The following is a 15,191-nucleotide window of genomic DNA, read 5'->3' on the forward strand; positions in this document are numbered from 1 at the left end:
CCAGTTCTTTCTCTGTTAATGCTAGTTTGATACGTGAGCAGCTGACGTCACCCAAACAAATGTCATCTGAAAAGATCAAATCTATATCGTATCTGAATAATTATTTTTCCTCATAAGGCCCAGTAATTCACAAAAGCTCAGTAATTCACAAAAAGATGTTGAGTAATTCCTAGTTTGTGGAGCTTTGAGAAGTGGCTAAAGCTGCAGCAACAATAAACAAGAAATGACCTCAGTTTATTGTCAGCTTTTTACTTCTTTGTGAAGTAAAAAGCTACGGCTCATTTTTAAAATCTCTTAATGAAATGCGCTGGGCTTAGATAATGTTGGAACTGGAAATATAATATTTTGGGATAGAAAGGAAGCTGATTCAAACAGGTGCTAGCTTTGTCTGTTCGCCCAACATATGACGTCATCACTGGAAATGTGGCGGTTTATCACAGGATCAAGTTAGTGTTTAGAGAGAAATTATATATTTTTTTGCATTTTCGTTTATTACTTGTCCAATCATGTGCCACTTTTGCTGCCCCCTTTGGCCGTTTTAAACAAACTGTGGAGACACTTTTGGATCCGCTGAAGTGAACCAGTGGAAACATGCCTTTTTCCTTTATACTGTATATACTGTAATTTGCGTGCTATTTAGTTATTGTGTCTTATGGATATTAAATAAGCAAAACTAAAACTTTTTTTAGTAGCAGTTTTGGCTTGGTACGATCATTTGAAATAATTGTGGTACTTTATTATGTTGTCAGTAGTCAACATTTAATCACAACCAAGGAATTTGATTAGGCCATTCATAGACTACAAGAGCAGGTGTTTGCTTATAGCTTTGAAGCTGCAAACTGGCAAGATGGCAGCGGCACAAAGATGCACAGATGCAGCGTACGGTGGGGGTGGGCTGAAAAGTTATGCCAACATGCAAAAGTTGGGTTCCTTTGGATGTGAATTGTAATCATATAAATGATTTTTTTCTACTAGCAGTGGCAAGGTATGGTATCCAAGCAATTTGATCAGGCTATTTCTAGACGAACACCTTTTGTAATTCACAGTGCCTAATGAGCTAGACTTTTATATTACATCCCCTTAGAATTATAAGGTCTTAACTCTGAGTTAGTCATATAATCTTGTGCCTGGGTGTACTCTAAAAACTATTATAGATTTTGAGGATTTTTGAGCATTTAATTCTACATTTCATTTGGAATATTTATATTTCATCCTTGCTTTGTTACAATAGCTTATATATATATATATATATATATATATATATATATATATATATATATATATATATATATATATTATTATTTTTTAAATTAAAGGCGGTATGGACGATTTTTCGGGGTGATTTGAGACCTGAACGCAGGCGGCACTCCCCCGTGCGGACCGATACAACACACACGTGCGTTTGTTTATTAGCGCAACGGATCGCATCGCATCGCTCGTCTCCCGTAGATTTCTGTCCACTTCTGCGTCAGCTCGAACTGTCTTTCTCCGTCTTCATTTTGCCCCGTACACTGAGGGAACTATATTATGATAGATCCATGCGCTTAGGCACGTGGAAACGTGGGGACGAGCCTGACGCGGCTGCAGGTGAGCGATAGGTGCGTTTTATGATTGATACGTGGAAGGACAAATGATTTAGCCACGCCACAAGGAAATATGATAAAAAATTTGCTGAAAAAAATCGTCCATACCACCTTTAATAAACGGGCATTTCAGAATTAATTTCAGACCACTAGAACATAAGTGCTTGTTTTTGGCATGTTTTGCAGATAAAAACATTTTCAGAATGACCAGGTTCTATTTGGAAATTACCACTTCCCAAAACAACCACTTATGAAATTAAACTAATTTCATTTTCTCAATCCAGACCGTCCACACAGTGCCCTTTACTCCCACATATGAAATGTATCAAACCCATATTTTTGTCTTTATTTTTACAATTTGTCAAACCTTAAACCTAAATATCACAGAACTACCTTGAACGCAGTCAGAATCTTATCATTCTAAGTCTTTTCCATAAAGGTGTGTTGTTGGCTGTGTTATGAAGCTGATTCTGAACAAATTGATTACTCTTTTAAGCATTATATATTAACTTGTTATACATCTAAAAATGGAAGTTAATTAGTAAGAAACTTTGCAAGGGTTTAACATTACGTCCGAATTACCAGCAAACTTGCAAAGTACACAGTTTTGTAAATAAGACTTGAAATGCTTGTGGAGCATTACTAATGGTGAGGTACACGCTAGTATACTTCTGCTAACTAAGCACAGTGGGGTCAGTATTTATTTGAACCGAGAATAACTCATATGTTGCGTATATTCACAGATGCAAAAATGTGATCAAAGTAAGCAACTGTGTAAAGCACAGGTTTGCTTGCTGGTGCTTATTGGCTACTTTAGGTAATTTACATGTAAATAACATGGACAAACTCCTGCTGAGAGTTGCCAGTGGAGTAAAACGCCATTAGTACATTTACTGTTAAATAAGCAAACTGCAGCTTCTGTAATCAGCAAGAGTAAATAAAAAACGCATGTAAGAGCTACTGTTTTTAATGGCACTACATTATCTCAAACGTGATTAGTTTTACAGCAATATACAGCTCTTCCTACTTTTAAAGTAATTAAATGTTTTTTTTGTTAAATCTGATCATAATTATGATTGCCGCTTTGCCATTTGCGTATTTACCTTCATATATTTAAAACCATATGATTTTTATCTCGCAATGAGACAAATCCCTCATTATTATCCCAGTTTTATCAGCGGATTTCAAGTAAATGCAAATTAAAAGAGGAAATAGGGCAAACATAAAAGGATTTGCCTCTTCATGTGCATGCAATTAGTGGCAGATTGATTGTAATGCAGAGGTACCAGATTTATGACAATATGAACAATGACAATATGAGCAGTCAAATTGTTTTCATTGTTTCCTTAAGCCGTCTGCTTTATCTTGTAATCACTGTGCATGTATGCTGTTGTTCAGAATGCGCTCAATCACTAGTGGTTTCTCAGTTGTGAATGATTTGCTTATTGATTTCCCCCCTTTACTGTGGTGTAGACCTCTCAAACCCTTACTGTTTACAGCCAATAGTGTGCACCTTGTCCGTGAAATCCCCTCATTTACAACTTCTGTTATTCCTGCTGTTTTTAACATCGCATGATCCCAGGTAATCAGAGAGAACAATGTGCGCTGCTTTGTTAAGGCAAACAATATCACTTTCTCCGGGACGCCTTTGATTTTAAGCTGAAAGGGGAACACATACACTCATGTTTTCGCCTTTGTCTCCAAATCTCTGTCTCGTGTCCAATTCACTTCAAAGTGGCACCAACAAGCTGTGTGTTGTTGTTGGGTTTTTTTGTCTTTGTATTGGACTTGTCAACCTTCCTGTCATTCTATATAAAGCACGGAGCATTTAAAGTAGATGCACTTAATCATTGTGTTTTTGTAAACTGATCAATAGACAATTCAAGTGTCATGTGATGGATAAAGCCATCAGCTGAGGTGTGCTGGCTCTCCAAGGTCACCCTGCTCGTTGTATATCCTGTCCTCCAGATGTTCAATTGTATTATTTGTTCACCACTCTCACATAGAACATACGATCTGTTTTTCTTATTGTATGACTCCATTTTTGTTTTAATCCCAAGGGAAAATTCAGCTGTGGAGTTTATTTTTTTTCGTTATTATCGTGATGTTTGGAGTGCCGAAGATGCTGCGCCTGTAAGATGCACAGCGGGGGCTTTACGTCCTGCTGTGTGATTTACCATCATTATCACAAATGAGCTCTTAAATTTTAAAGTCTTCTTTGTATTCCGTCTCTCGTTACTGTTTTGATTATGGATCTTTTATTTAATAGTAACCTTTGTAGAAACACAACTGTCCATACCAATGAAGAAAAACAAATACAAGTATTAAAGTACTAAGTAATAAATAAGGGATAAAGCATTATGTTATGTAATTTACTCTAAATCGTTTTAATAGCCTATACAATAGAAATATAATTGGGAATATTTAATACACATTTTCATGTGCACATATTATTATTATTATTATTTTAAGTATATCACATTGCAAACGTAGGATGTGTTAAACAATGCAAAATACATAGACCGTAGTTTTAACCCAAACAACACTAATATTGTGTAATAAATATCCATAAACAAATTTGATATAAGTATAGCCTAGTAGTGCTAATATCATGAATTGACACAACCATCTATGAATTAAGCTGATGATGGGACATTTCACTGTTTGGAACATTATATATGCTGTATATTTTATTCCTCTCTTTTACGTGTCAGCTTTACCCTTGTAATTACACACACTTGCTCACAAAGACATGTACCTAACTATCAAATACAATCCTGTACCTCATCATGCCAACATTCATTCCACTGCACGCTGTTGAATAAGCATGGAACACAAAAGGAATTATGACATTCTGCCCTTGCCTTAAGTGGTAAGTGCCTTTATATACATCTTTGTACTTGCCTGTTGATTAAAATGGGATCATTATGTGCTAGACTGGCGCTGCTGTTAACATGGAAAATAGAGATAAAAGAATAATACCTTCTATAATAATGTTTTAACCTTTGGCTGTTCAGTAACTTGAATGGAAGATTGGCATTCTTTGACAATGAATACCTCTGACAAAATATAAAATTGTCTTTCCATGATCTACATTATTGTCATGTGGCAAGTATTTTAACTCTGCTGGCTTTATTCAAGAGAAAGTGGAATTAAACTGAATGAGGGTGGCTAATGAGTCAAGTCATTCATGTCAAACAGATATAAAGAAATGTTAAAAGGTTTACATTGACATTTATTTTACATAGACATTCTTGAAAGATTGAAATTGTTATTGTTCTGAACTTATTTATCTCAAATTTTGCTCAAAAAATAAATGAAGAAACATTGAAAAACGCCATGAAATACTGCTGGAGTGGTGTAAGTTATTTATGTCATTGTTTCAGAAAGTTTCAAAGTTGCCTACCAAAGTTTTCTGTTTTTGCCTGGAGTGCCAAGAGTCAGGATCAGCGCTGTACAGATGTAGAAATAGCCGTTAACTAAAACATATGCTAGTTAAGAAAATGGAGATGGTTTAAAAGTGTTCTTTAAAGTTAACATGAAGGGGGAAAATTGGTTCGAGGTTGTGATCAAATAAATTCAATTAGCCATGTTGGACTTATGCCTTTACTTGTAATTTGTTTAAGTTATTAAATGTACTGCATTAGAAACTGCATACTATGTTTTGTTATTTCCAAGAAACTCGCGTTGCAAGACCAAATGCAAGTCTGTGCGGAGCAACTGAGTGGGTCTTAGGCCTTTTGTTTTGCATATTGTAAAGCCAACGTTGTGCATAAGGTTTGAGACCCCGGCCCAGATGAATGCTTTTCTGTGTCAATGACAGACTCTGGCAGGAAGCGCCGGCTGGTAGTGGTCATTAGTAAAATTTAGCATGTTTGTGAATTCCCATCTGCCTGGAGGGACAGACTGTAAAATGGCCTCTTTCCTTTGATCCCCTTATGAAGTGTACTCGGATGAAACCCGTTTTCTATGTTTGTTCCCTTGAAGATAGCAAAGTTATTTTGGTGGTAATTTAACTAATGATATCCCAGATGAATCTACTGTGCAGATTATAAACGCAACCACTGGTCCTAAAGTTAATGTATATCGTTTCATAAACAAATAAAGTGCCAGCTTTTAAACCACATGGAAAGCCCATCTTTTCAAGTAATGATTATGCCAATGATTTTTCCATGTTGTCAATACAAACATGTATTTTACCACTGGCATGTTTGAGTATGTTTTTAAAAAAACTTTGCATATTAAAATTACTTCTACTCCTTTGTTGCATTGCTGACCTCTCTGTCTGCCAGGGTCCAAATCACCTTCACAGGTCTACTATTTAACTATTCTGGTGTGTCCACAGCATATGACAGAGAATATGTACATCATTTTGAATTGTGTAGTTACAGTGATTTAACAAATTACATTTAACAATTAACTTAATGTTTTATATTAAGAGGAAAAAAGACTTGAGCTCGTTTGCACTTATTTCCATATGTGTTTTTATTCCTCAAAATACCTGGAAAACCAAGTTTAATGCCATACTGTGGAACATTACAAGCAAAACAATGATATAGCATGGAGACAAGCAGGTGGTAGACTTTCCTCTTAAAAAGCTGACATAACATTTACTAGCTAACTTTGTGAAGTGAATGATTAAATAAACAAATAAAACAAGGATTGTGTCCAGATATTTAAATATTGAAACCAATATGCAATTGCTATAAGTTGCTAGGAAATGGATATGTCCAGTGTGCACCTGATACAAATATGTTGTTTAAAAAACGATCACATCCGTTACATGTATTGGGGTCGTGTGTTACCCAACACTTCTGTAAGTACTTTGCCAGTGTCTTCGCCACCATTGATCCATCCGTCCCTAGTCGCCCATTTTGTTTGCAGCCATTAGCGAGCCTGAGATTATAGTGACAAGAGCATGAGCCCCTCAGAAGCCCTTTCAGTGCAGACGGCCGTCATGTGATAGTGTGGTTTTCCCACTCTGGTCCCTCCAGTGAGAAGAAGCGAGGAGAGGGAGGGTCCAGTATGTCCTCTCCCTCTCAAACGTCTCATTATGACACTGAGCTTAGCCTTTTGCTTTTTGTATTGTCTCTGGGGTTATGACAGCAGACTGTGCATGTGTGTGTGCAGCTTGGAGAACAAAACAGATCCACAATAGGGCTGTCCAATTCTATCTTCTGAAAATGAGAAAAGAGACAGAATCAAAGCAACAAAATTGATGTAATGCGAGACAGGATTGACCCTTGTGTCACAGAGGTCAGATCTCTTGACAGCTTGGCTTTTACCCACTCTTTCTTGTTTTAAATGCTACAGTCCAGGGTCATGGTGTACTTACAGATCTCTAACACGTTAAATTATGTAAAATTAGACCTCGTTGCACCCATGTAGTTACAGTACATTTGCATACATTTTAATTGTTTTTTTCGAATATATGCCTTTAGAGCCTAACAGTTTGATACAGTTGCTTATTCATATAAACGCTGGACATAATAAATAGGCAATTCATTTAACATTTTACTTTTTATGGACGTTAGTCTTGAGTTCTAAATAAAGGCCACCTACAGAGCGTGACAGTCATTTTATCATTGTGTACTTGTCCATTTCTGCCCATACAGGGTTTAATTAAACTATAATACAGCATAGAATCATATTATCATAGGACTCTTTTTTAATTAAATCCTTTATGTAAATTATAGCTTTGATAATTATAAGTGGTATTTATTAACATATTTCATCAATTACTTGTGTTATTTTTCATTCACTATAAATTGTCAAATTATTTGTTATACAAATCTTTATTTGTTGCTTCTTGTGAAAACCAAAATTCCAATTGATTCCAAAATAATTTCAAAACTATACATGTAAGATTTGAACGCACACTGGTTATTTATGCAATGATTTTGCATGTCAACATTTGATGCATGCACAATGACTATTTCTTTAAATCACCATGTTTGTGCATCAGTTGAATAAATCCTTTGCACACGACTTGAGTCGGTGCTTGTGTCTCACTTTATCTCTGAGACCAGCGTGTTTGTCAGGAGTCGGAGGTTTGAGCTAAATGCTGAGGATTTCACAGCAACTCCATGAGCTGTGATTACACTCTGATGAACGAGCCACTGCACACCACAGCACATTGTACACACATGCTCTCGGCTTTCTAGTCCACATATGGATTATGCAATGAGTAGCACGTCCTGACATAACCACAGCCATACATTCATGGAGACCATTCAATAGTGCTTGTTTTTTATTGCTGTTTGTTAAATGAAATTGGCTTGTATTTTGACATTGTTTTTGTTTTATTGTTTTGACAGTGTCGGCTGAGATCTTGACAAGTAGTTTGGCCACGATGGAGCGACATATTCAGAGGCTGGAAAACGACATCACCAACTTCCCCAAGACAGACGACCCACAAGACAAGTTTGTTGAGAAGATGTCTATATCCTTAATAGGGGCCTGTGCTGATGTTCTTTTATTTCCAGAGAGATAGGTAAGATTTTTGAAGGCCGCCGCATCTGTTTGTCCACAGCCGAGGGAAAGGCAGTACTATTTTTGTTGTCCCTGCCAGAGGTAAGCAGTTTGAGTCACTAGGTGTGATAGGTGGCACCCAAGGGAACTTGTGGAATGGAACGGGCTGCCTTGCTGTGCAATGTTGATCAGATCTCTGTCTTCACTCCTCCCTGGATCCCTGGAGTGATATCATGCCCATGGCTATTTTTACTGTGCCATCACTGTCTGTCCCCTGGGGACTCTAATAGGGGCTCCAGCCCCTCGCACCAACTTATCGCCTATCCCTGATTTTATCTTCTGACCGGCCATGAGCCTCCATCCGTGCACTATCTTCTCTTGTGGCACCTCTCCTGTTTCGATAACAGAATGTTTCACTTAAAGCCGAGCATCTGGGCTCCCAAATTGAATTAGCCATGTCCCTGCACTTTCTTGAATGCCCTTTCTGAGAGGAGAGGTCCTGGCTCTATACGTTTGATCAATGGTGGAAATCAAGCCTATTTGTCAATACCTTGTGGCAAGGGTGACTTTTGTGACAAAAACAGAACATCGGTTTCTTTTGTCTTCTCTTAAACATTATTAGAATATAAAAGATTTACTCAATAGTCCTTGAGCAAGTGAGTAGGTGTCCCCGCATGCCAGCACAAAAGACTGCATTTAACCTGAATTTTCCTTCCTTTGGTTTGATATCTATTGAGGTTGAATTTGCAAATTGGGTGCTGGGCTAGAGTAATAGCTTTCGAACACATTACCAATCTGCTTCCAGTGAAAGAGGGGCTCTTAAATTTGAGTAATTAAAAAAGTGAAGCTGAGATGTCCCTAGTGGTGACCCAGGCAGAGCAGGAATCGCTACCCACCGATGTCAGTATTGATTCCAATGCTCCTTTGAGAGCTGCAGTCTGGAGTGAGAGGAAACGGAGAAGTGTAGCTATAGTGCAAGCGTGTCTCTACCTAACTGGCTCACACAGGTCGACTGGCTGTGACCTCATATACCCCTCGTCCCTCTCTTGCCCTCCTTCCCCTCATTTCACCTGATCCTCGTTTGATACCGGGAATACAGTATCTGAGAGTTCTGGCATGAGAATGCATCAGATCTTGCTTTTAATTGCTGCATTATTGTAAGTCTAAAGCACATGCCCAAGGGCTATATACTGTTATACTGTTACAATTGACTTTAAAATGAATGAATGTTTATTTCGCATATGAGCAAAGTATAATTTGCATTAGAGCTGTAATCGGGCTATAAAAGTAAGGCCCGACCTGAGCCCGTGTAAAATGATAGAAATTAGACCCAACTAGGTTCCGGCAAATATCACCAGCTCTAATTTCAACTATACGTTTAAATACATTTGTATGTGATCCTACAAAATTTGATCTTATAAATCACTGTAAGTTTCCAATTTGTTACTATTACTTTTAAAATATAACATATGTGAGATATAGTTCCACCAATTCCACTTTAATCGCATCAAATACTTTTCATTTTTACCTTTTTTTTTAAAGCGAGCAGGGTTATAATAAAAAGATTGATTGTGTCGTAGATTATGCCATAGAATCACGCCTTTCCTTTCAGCCCTTGAAGGAGCAGCCGCCCATTTGCTTGAACACACAGTTTGTGTGAGTAAATACAAGCCACTTCTCACAAGTCTGTCGTCGCAGATAATGTTTCCCCTCACTTAATACCACCTCTGAAATCAGGTGCTGGCTGGTTTTGTGTGAGCGAGCGCAGATGAAACTGAAAGCACAGATTCATCGAGCAAACAGGAAGATGAAGAGATAAAGTGCAAACTGTGCTTCATTTGCCGAGGTTTTAACTTGGGAGTGTTTGCAGTGGGTTTACGCAGAACTGGAATCTGCCATGCACGACTAAGTGTTAGAACAATGCCAGCGAGCCGTATTCCGCTGTATATTTTGGGTTGACATTTTCTCTGGTACACCTCGAGACAGGCGGCATACCAAGGCAGACATACCTTTTTAAAACCCCTCCGTGGGATTAAAAAAGGGATGTTGGCTCCTTGAAACATGACAGATGGAGGAACAACAGGCTCTAAAAGTCATACATTTGAGGCTCGGGCAGCCCTGGAAAAGTTAAGCGAAGCTGCATTGTGTTGACGTTCGGGCCTGTGTGATGAATGAGCCGGTATGGAGGCGTGTTTGTGTTACAGTGGCAGAATGGGAGTCATTGGCAGCCTGAGCGCGGAGGGGCCATAGGCTTCACTCTAGCTTCTGTCAGCCTTTTGCCTGAGATTAATTTGAGGAGGTCACCGTCACTCTAAGATGTAAATATAATATGGGCTCCACAGCATTATGGTTTTAATTTAACCTTCAGCAATAAATTATGGTTATTATATATATATATATATATTAATGTTAACACCATTTGATTAGTCTTTCAAATGTCATGTTTCTATTTGTAAAGTTTTCTGTATTTAGAGCGCAATTTAAATACAAGTAAATATTTGGCTTATTTTCCCCACGTGGCATCTTTAAAGGTTTGAAATGAACCCCGTATAGTTTATTATGTAAACCTGACAATCTACGTTTATAATTTAAAACAATGATTAAGTCCCTTCTAAATTAAACTATATATTTGTTTGGCTAATCTGCAACAGTTTGTTGATAGAATGATGTTAGCATACATCACACTATAATTGCAGGAAGGGAAATTGGTTATGGAATCTCATACTTTCAAGACTTTTTTACTAGTAGGAAATGTAGCTCAATAGACGGTTAGTGCTCCTTTAAAGAAATATGCCACAAACTAATGCAATTGCCATATATTTAGCATTAAAAAGTATGAGAGCAACAGAGCGAGGATAAGCCGGAGTGGAGTCTTTAATAGCCGCTCATCTTTAGTGATACATTTTTCTCTTTCCATTACCGTAAAATATGCAAATGACCTAATGGGCTGTTTGTTCAGCAGTTTAGTGATATCTATCTGTCACTAGTAATGGGAGCGCACAAAGGCTGTTGAGTTGAGGCACAAGCCCCTGGGGAGCACTAGTTCACTGCAGAAGCCCTGGACGTCACACTCTTCGTCCTGGGATAGTGCCTGGAAGTGTGGCTCTGCATACTGGAATATTAATGGTATAGCTGGTGGTTCAATGGAGGATGATGAGAAACCAAACTAAACCTTGATGGATGCCCCAATACATCTCTCCCGCAATGTACCGATTGCCCTAGTCCAGGCCAGTGGTATTTCGCCTAACCTTTCATTTCCCAGAAGAGTCGGAGAGCATCACTCAGACCCATCCATCAGCTTCATTGAGTGACAACAGGTTGTCCTTTGGGGTGTTTCATTATGATTTATTTGACTTGAAGCACTGGTTTGACTGGCCCTAACTCTCCAATAGTATTAAGAATAAGAAAGAGGTTGGACCAAAAAAAAGTGTCAGTAGAGTTGAGGCCTTTGAAATAGCTTACATCATCAGAACCGGCAGTTGATTCCCCAATGAACCATTGTGTTTTACGCTACATTGTTTTGTTTATGGTCCTTGCAAAATGTCCTTGTTTGATTTATTTAGCTGACAGAAGGGTTGTGCTTGAAGCTGGGCAATTTGAAGTAAAAGAATATTTTTTTTTTTCAAAACATCTATTCAATTGTGGTTACCTGTTGGCCTTTAGCCCTATGATTAACTGTCTAGATCACTGTTAAAGATTATCTTTTCTCATGATGAGTGCCCATCGTCTGCCTTTGTCCATTGAGATGTTGCTGCTTTGCCTGGAATTTCCCACAGCATGACACTGAACCCATCTATCTCCATGAAGACAAGCAGGAGATGCCACCAGGCCATGTCTGGCAAGGTGACAGTAAAAAGGCATGTTTTTCACAAATGCTTTGATTAACTCCGCGGTGACAAGCAATTTGAGGGCCCTTCACTAGGGAAGTTACATAGTGCACCTTTAAGTTACTCTATAGTGTAAGTATAGTGCCCGGAACCTTTCATGAAACAAAGCAATAGAGTATGAATGATTATAGCTGTTATTTATCAGTTTTGGCACAGTTATTCCTGTTTCCTCCAATCACCCTGGGTCACCTCAGTTCTGGCCTTAAATTCCACCTTCATGCTTTAAAAATCGACAGATGCATTTATACGAGTCACACCTTTTTTGTTATTTCCTCGCACTTCCACATGATTTATTTCACACTTCAAAACAAGGGTTCACTACAATGTGTTTATGAATGGCCCTTGTCAAATGGCAACAGTTTGGGGAGTGTGTTGGCCTCGGGCTAGTCTGGATACAGGTGCCGTGCTCCTGCTCTTATCGACACCCAGCACTTGAGGTCAAATACACGGTAGTTAGTCTGACGCTCTTTACCAAACCTTCTGAACCTCCTTGTGTTGTTTGCAGCCTTGTGCTAAAAAAGTTATATTAGATGAGAATTCATTAAGACTATTTACATAATCGCCATGTTTATTCCTGTGTTTGCCTATGAAAAACTAGGTTAAAACATGCTGGTGGCACTTTGAGCAGCTCCCTTTTAAAGGCGACAAACACCCCCACCCGACGAGCCACACTTTCCCGCATAGACACTCACAAGCCCTCTCCTAATCACGGCTCCCCAAACCTCCTACCCCGGCCCCTGTCTTCCTACACTAATGAAATTCATTGTAAACTGTGTGGCCAATTAACTTGGGCGTAGATAAACCACGGCGCCTTTTAATTATCCAAAATTCCCTGAAATCCACATTAAATAAGGGGTGGAGGTGCTTCAAACAGCTTTCCCCTACCCTATTCCTGGCTTCTTCTTCCTGTATCTTTCACCTGAGCGCACTGCACCGAAAAACGCAATCATTAGAACAAATAGCTGTCTTTCATGTATCTTTGTGCACAATAATGGAGATATTAAGATTTTAATTAACACAACTGAATGATTCTGTTTCTGAATAAACATGTGCATGAATTAAAAGTGCAATTGTTATAGGTTTGACTCCAGGAATAACAAGAAAAGGGCTGTTGTTATTATCCTGGTGTCTGAATTATCTATTGTCTGACATCTTATTAACCTTATTATATACATCTAACAATATAAAGCTTGTAGTGATATTTATGCTACATGAGGCTAATTCAAACATTTGCTAACCAATTTAGTTTGAAAAGAATACATATTTTACTATAACTATTGATCAACTGTGTACAGAACGCTTTTGTGAGCTTTTAATCTAGGGGTGTGCCAAAATATTGATATTATTAACAGGGATACACCTATATATCAGCTTAGTATCGGTATCTGCCAATATTCACTTTATTAAATAATATCTGTTTCAGCTAAAAGCACCGCTGTCAGCCAGTGATGTTACTTCTTGAAAATGAAAGAGTTAACTCTGCCGTCTCTTCAGAAACAGGAGGAAAACAACAGTTCTATGGACAGAGGCTGTTATTCTAACAGATAACAGAACAGACTGTAAACTTCAATTCAGTCAAAAGACCCAGAAATGACCAAATTAAAGACCTTTAAATGTTTTTTACAAAACTTATTAAATAAATGTGAAAAATTCAACAATCAGTTTGGACATTTTTACGCCAAATCACTCTAGTGTGAGGTTTTAAGAAGGAGAAGAGAGAAAGCTGAGACTGTTGCTGTTACAGGAGGAGGAAGAGCAACACAATGATGGCACGCACACTGTAGAGGTTCAGAGAGAAACTTTAATCTTATAGAAACATTCACAAACAACAGGACATTCACAGAATGTAAAAACGTGATTGATAATTTTAAAGACTAATCCTACCTATATCTAAAGATAGTACTAAATAAATTATAGCTTTCCTTTTTCCCAAAGAAGTATGTTATGTGTTCTAACTGGTTCGATTAATTTTAAAATAGCTGTGAACTTTATTTTATCATACAAACAGGTTTGTTTATAAAATACTTTAAAAAGTTTCAATTAAACAAATGCTGTGTACCACATATCGGTGCACCACTAATCATGATGCTAAGTTTGTTGATACAGTATCGATATGGTGAGCTGCTATATCGCCATGAGCATTTTTTTGTGCTAAGTTAAACCTAAACCTAAGTTACGCTGCACTACAATTGTGTTGCATATTTAGAAAGAGTAAATGTGGTTGACATATTCACAGTTTTGATGATTGATTTAAGTGGATTTCATAATTGGAGTGTTGATGTTTGTTTTAAACAAAACAGTTGTAAATATGATTGTGAGGCATGCTCACAATCATATTTACAACAGTATACATGACATTCCCTAGAAACATAAATAAATTGATATGCTACTGTTGACAATAAAAAAATAACGTATAGCATTGAACTGTGAGTAGCCTGTGATTCCCAGCCCTAGTTATAGCTTTTTGCTCTCATCATTTTATTTTTGTATTTTTTTCATAAACAGTACAACAAAATTACACCACTTCCATCTTCTAATTCACCAAATAGTTTGGATTCAGTACAGTCAAGTGTATTGAATGGAGAAATGTTTTAAGCAAAGCAAAATAGACCCAAGAGGACTACCAACGTTTTGCTCTTATTCAAACATATACAAACACAAAAAAGGAAGTTTACACAAACGTTTGACCAATCCCACTTAGTAATAGTGGTAATAGACGAAATAGTACAAAAAGAACTACCAGTCTTGATCAAGTTTTGATCATTTGATGAAGAAACAAAAAAGGAACACCCTCAAAGCCCGACAATAGGCCCACATGTGTTTGTCATCACTGAATCAGAAATCAAGACGAAGAAAAGAAAAAACACTTATTGTGATGCGATTAAGCCAGTTGACAGTAAAATGTTTGGTGAAATTACCATAGGGGAAGATAAACGAACCTTAAAGAAATAATAGAGGATTTCTGCGTAGAAGAGAGATGCGATGTGATCTGCCGCGCTAATGAACAAACGCACGTGTAGCGGCGGGGCTGTTGCGTGCTCCCGCTCGGGGGGTGAGTGTGCGCATGCACACTAAAAAGGGACTAACAGTCGCTTGAGTTCTCAAAATGGCGAAAAATCCACTATTATTCCTTTAAAGTATTTAACCTGTTATGCATGCAACTCATTAAGGTCCTGCTACTATCTGAAACGGTTTCTGTCATCATCTACTGCTGTTGAGGTGGTATCAAGGTCATACAAACATACAGTAC

General features: G+C 37.8%; 1 protein-coding gene across 1 annotated transcript in view; it reads left to right on the forward strand.

Annotated features, from left to right (window-relative positions):
- Positions 1-15,191, forward strand: part of diaph2 (diaphanous-related formin 2) — a 387,159-nt gene that overhangs the window by 250,189 nt on the left and 121,779 nt on the right. The window contains exon 24 of the mRNA XM_072436089.1: positions 7,901-8,025. Coding sequence (XP_072292190.1) covers positions 7,901-8,025 — 125 coding nt within the window. The remainder of the gene's footprint in view (positions 1-7,900; positions 8,026-15,191) is intronic.

The sequence above is a fragment of the Eucyclogobius newberryi genome, unplaced genomic scaffold (assembly GCF_026437365.1).
Source record: "Eucyclogobius newberryi isolate DKJ021-1_F unplaced genomic scaffold, fEucNew1.0.hap1 SCAF_11, whole genome shotgun sequence".
Taxonomy (NCBI): Eukaryota; Metazoa; Chordata; class Actinopteri; order Gobiiformes; family Gobiidae; genus Eucyclogobius; species Eucyclogobius newberryi.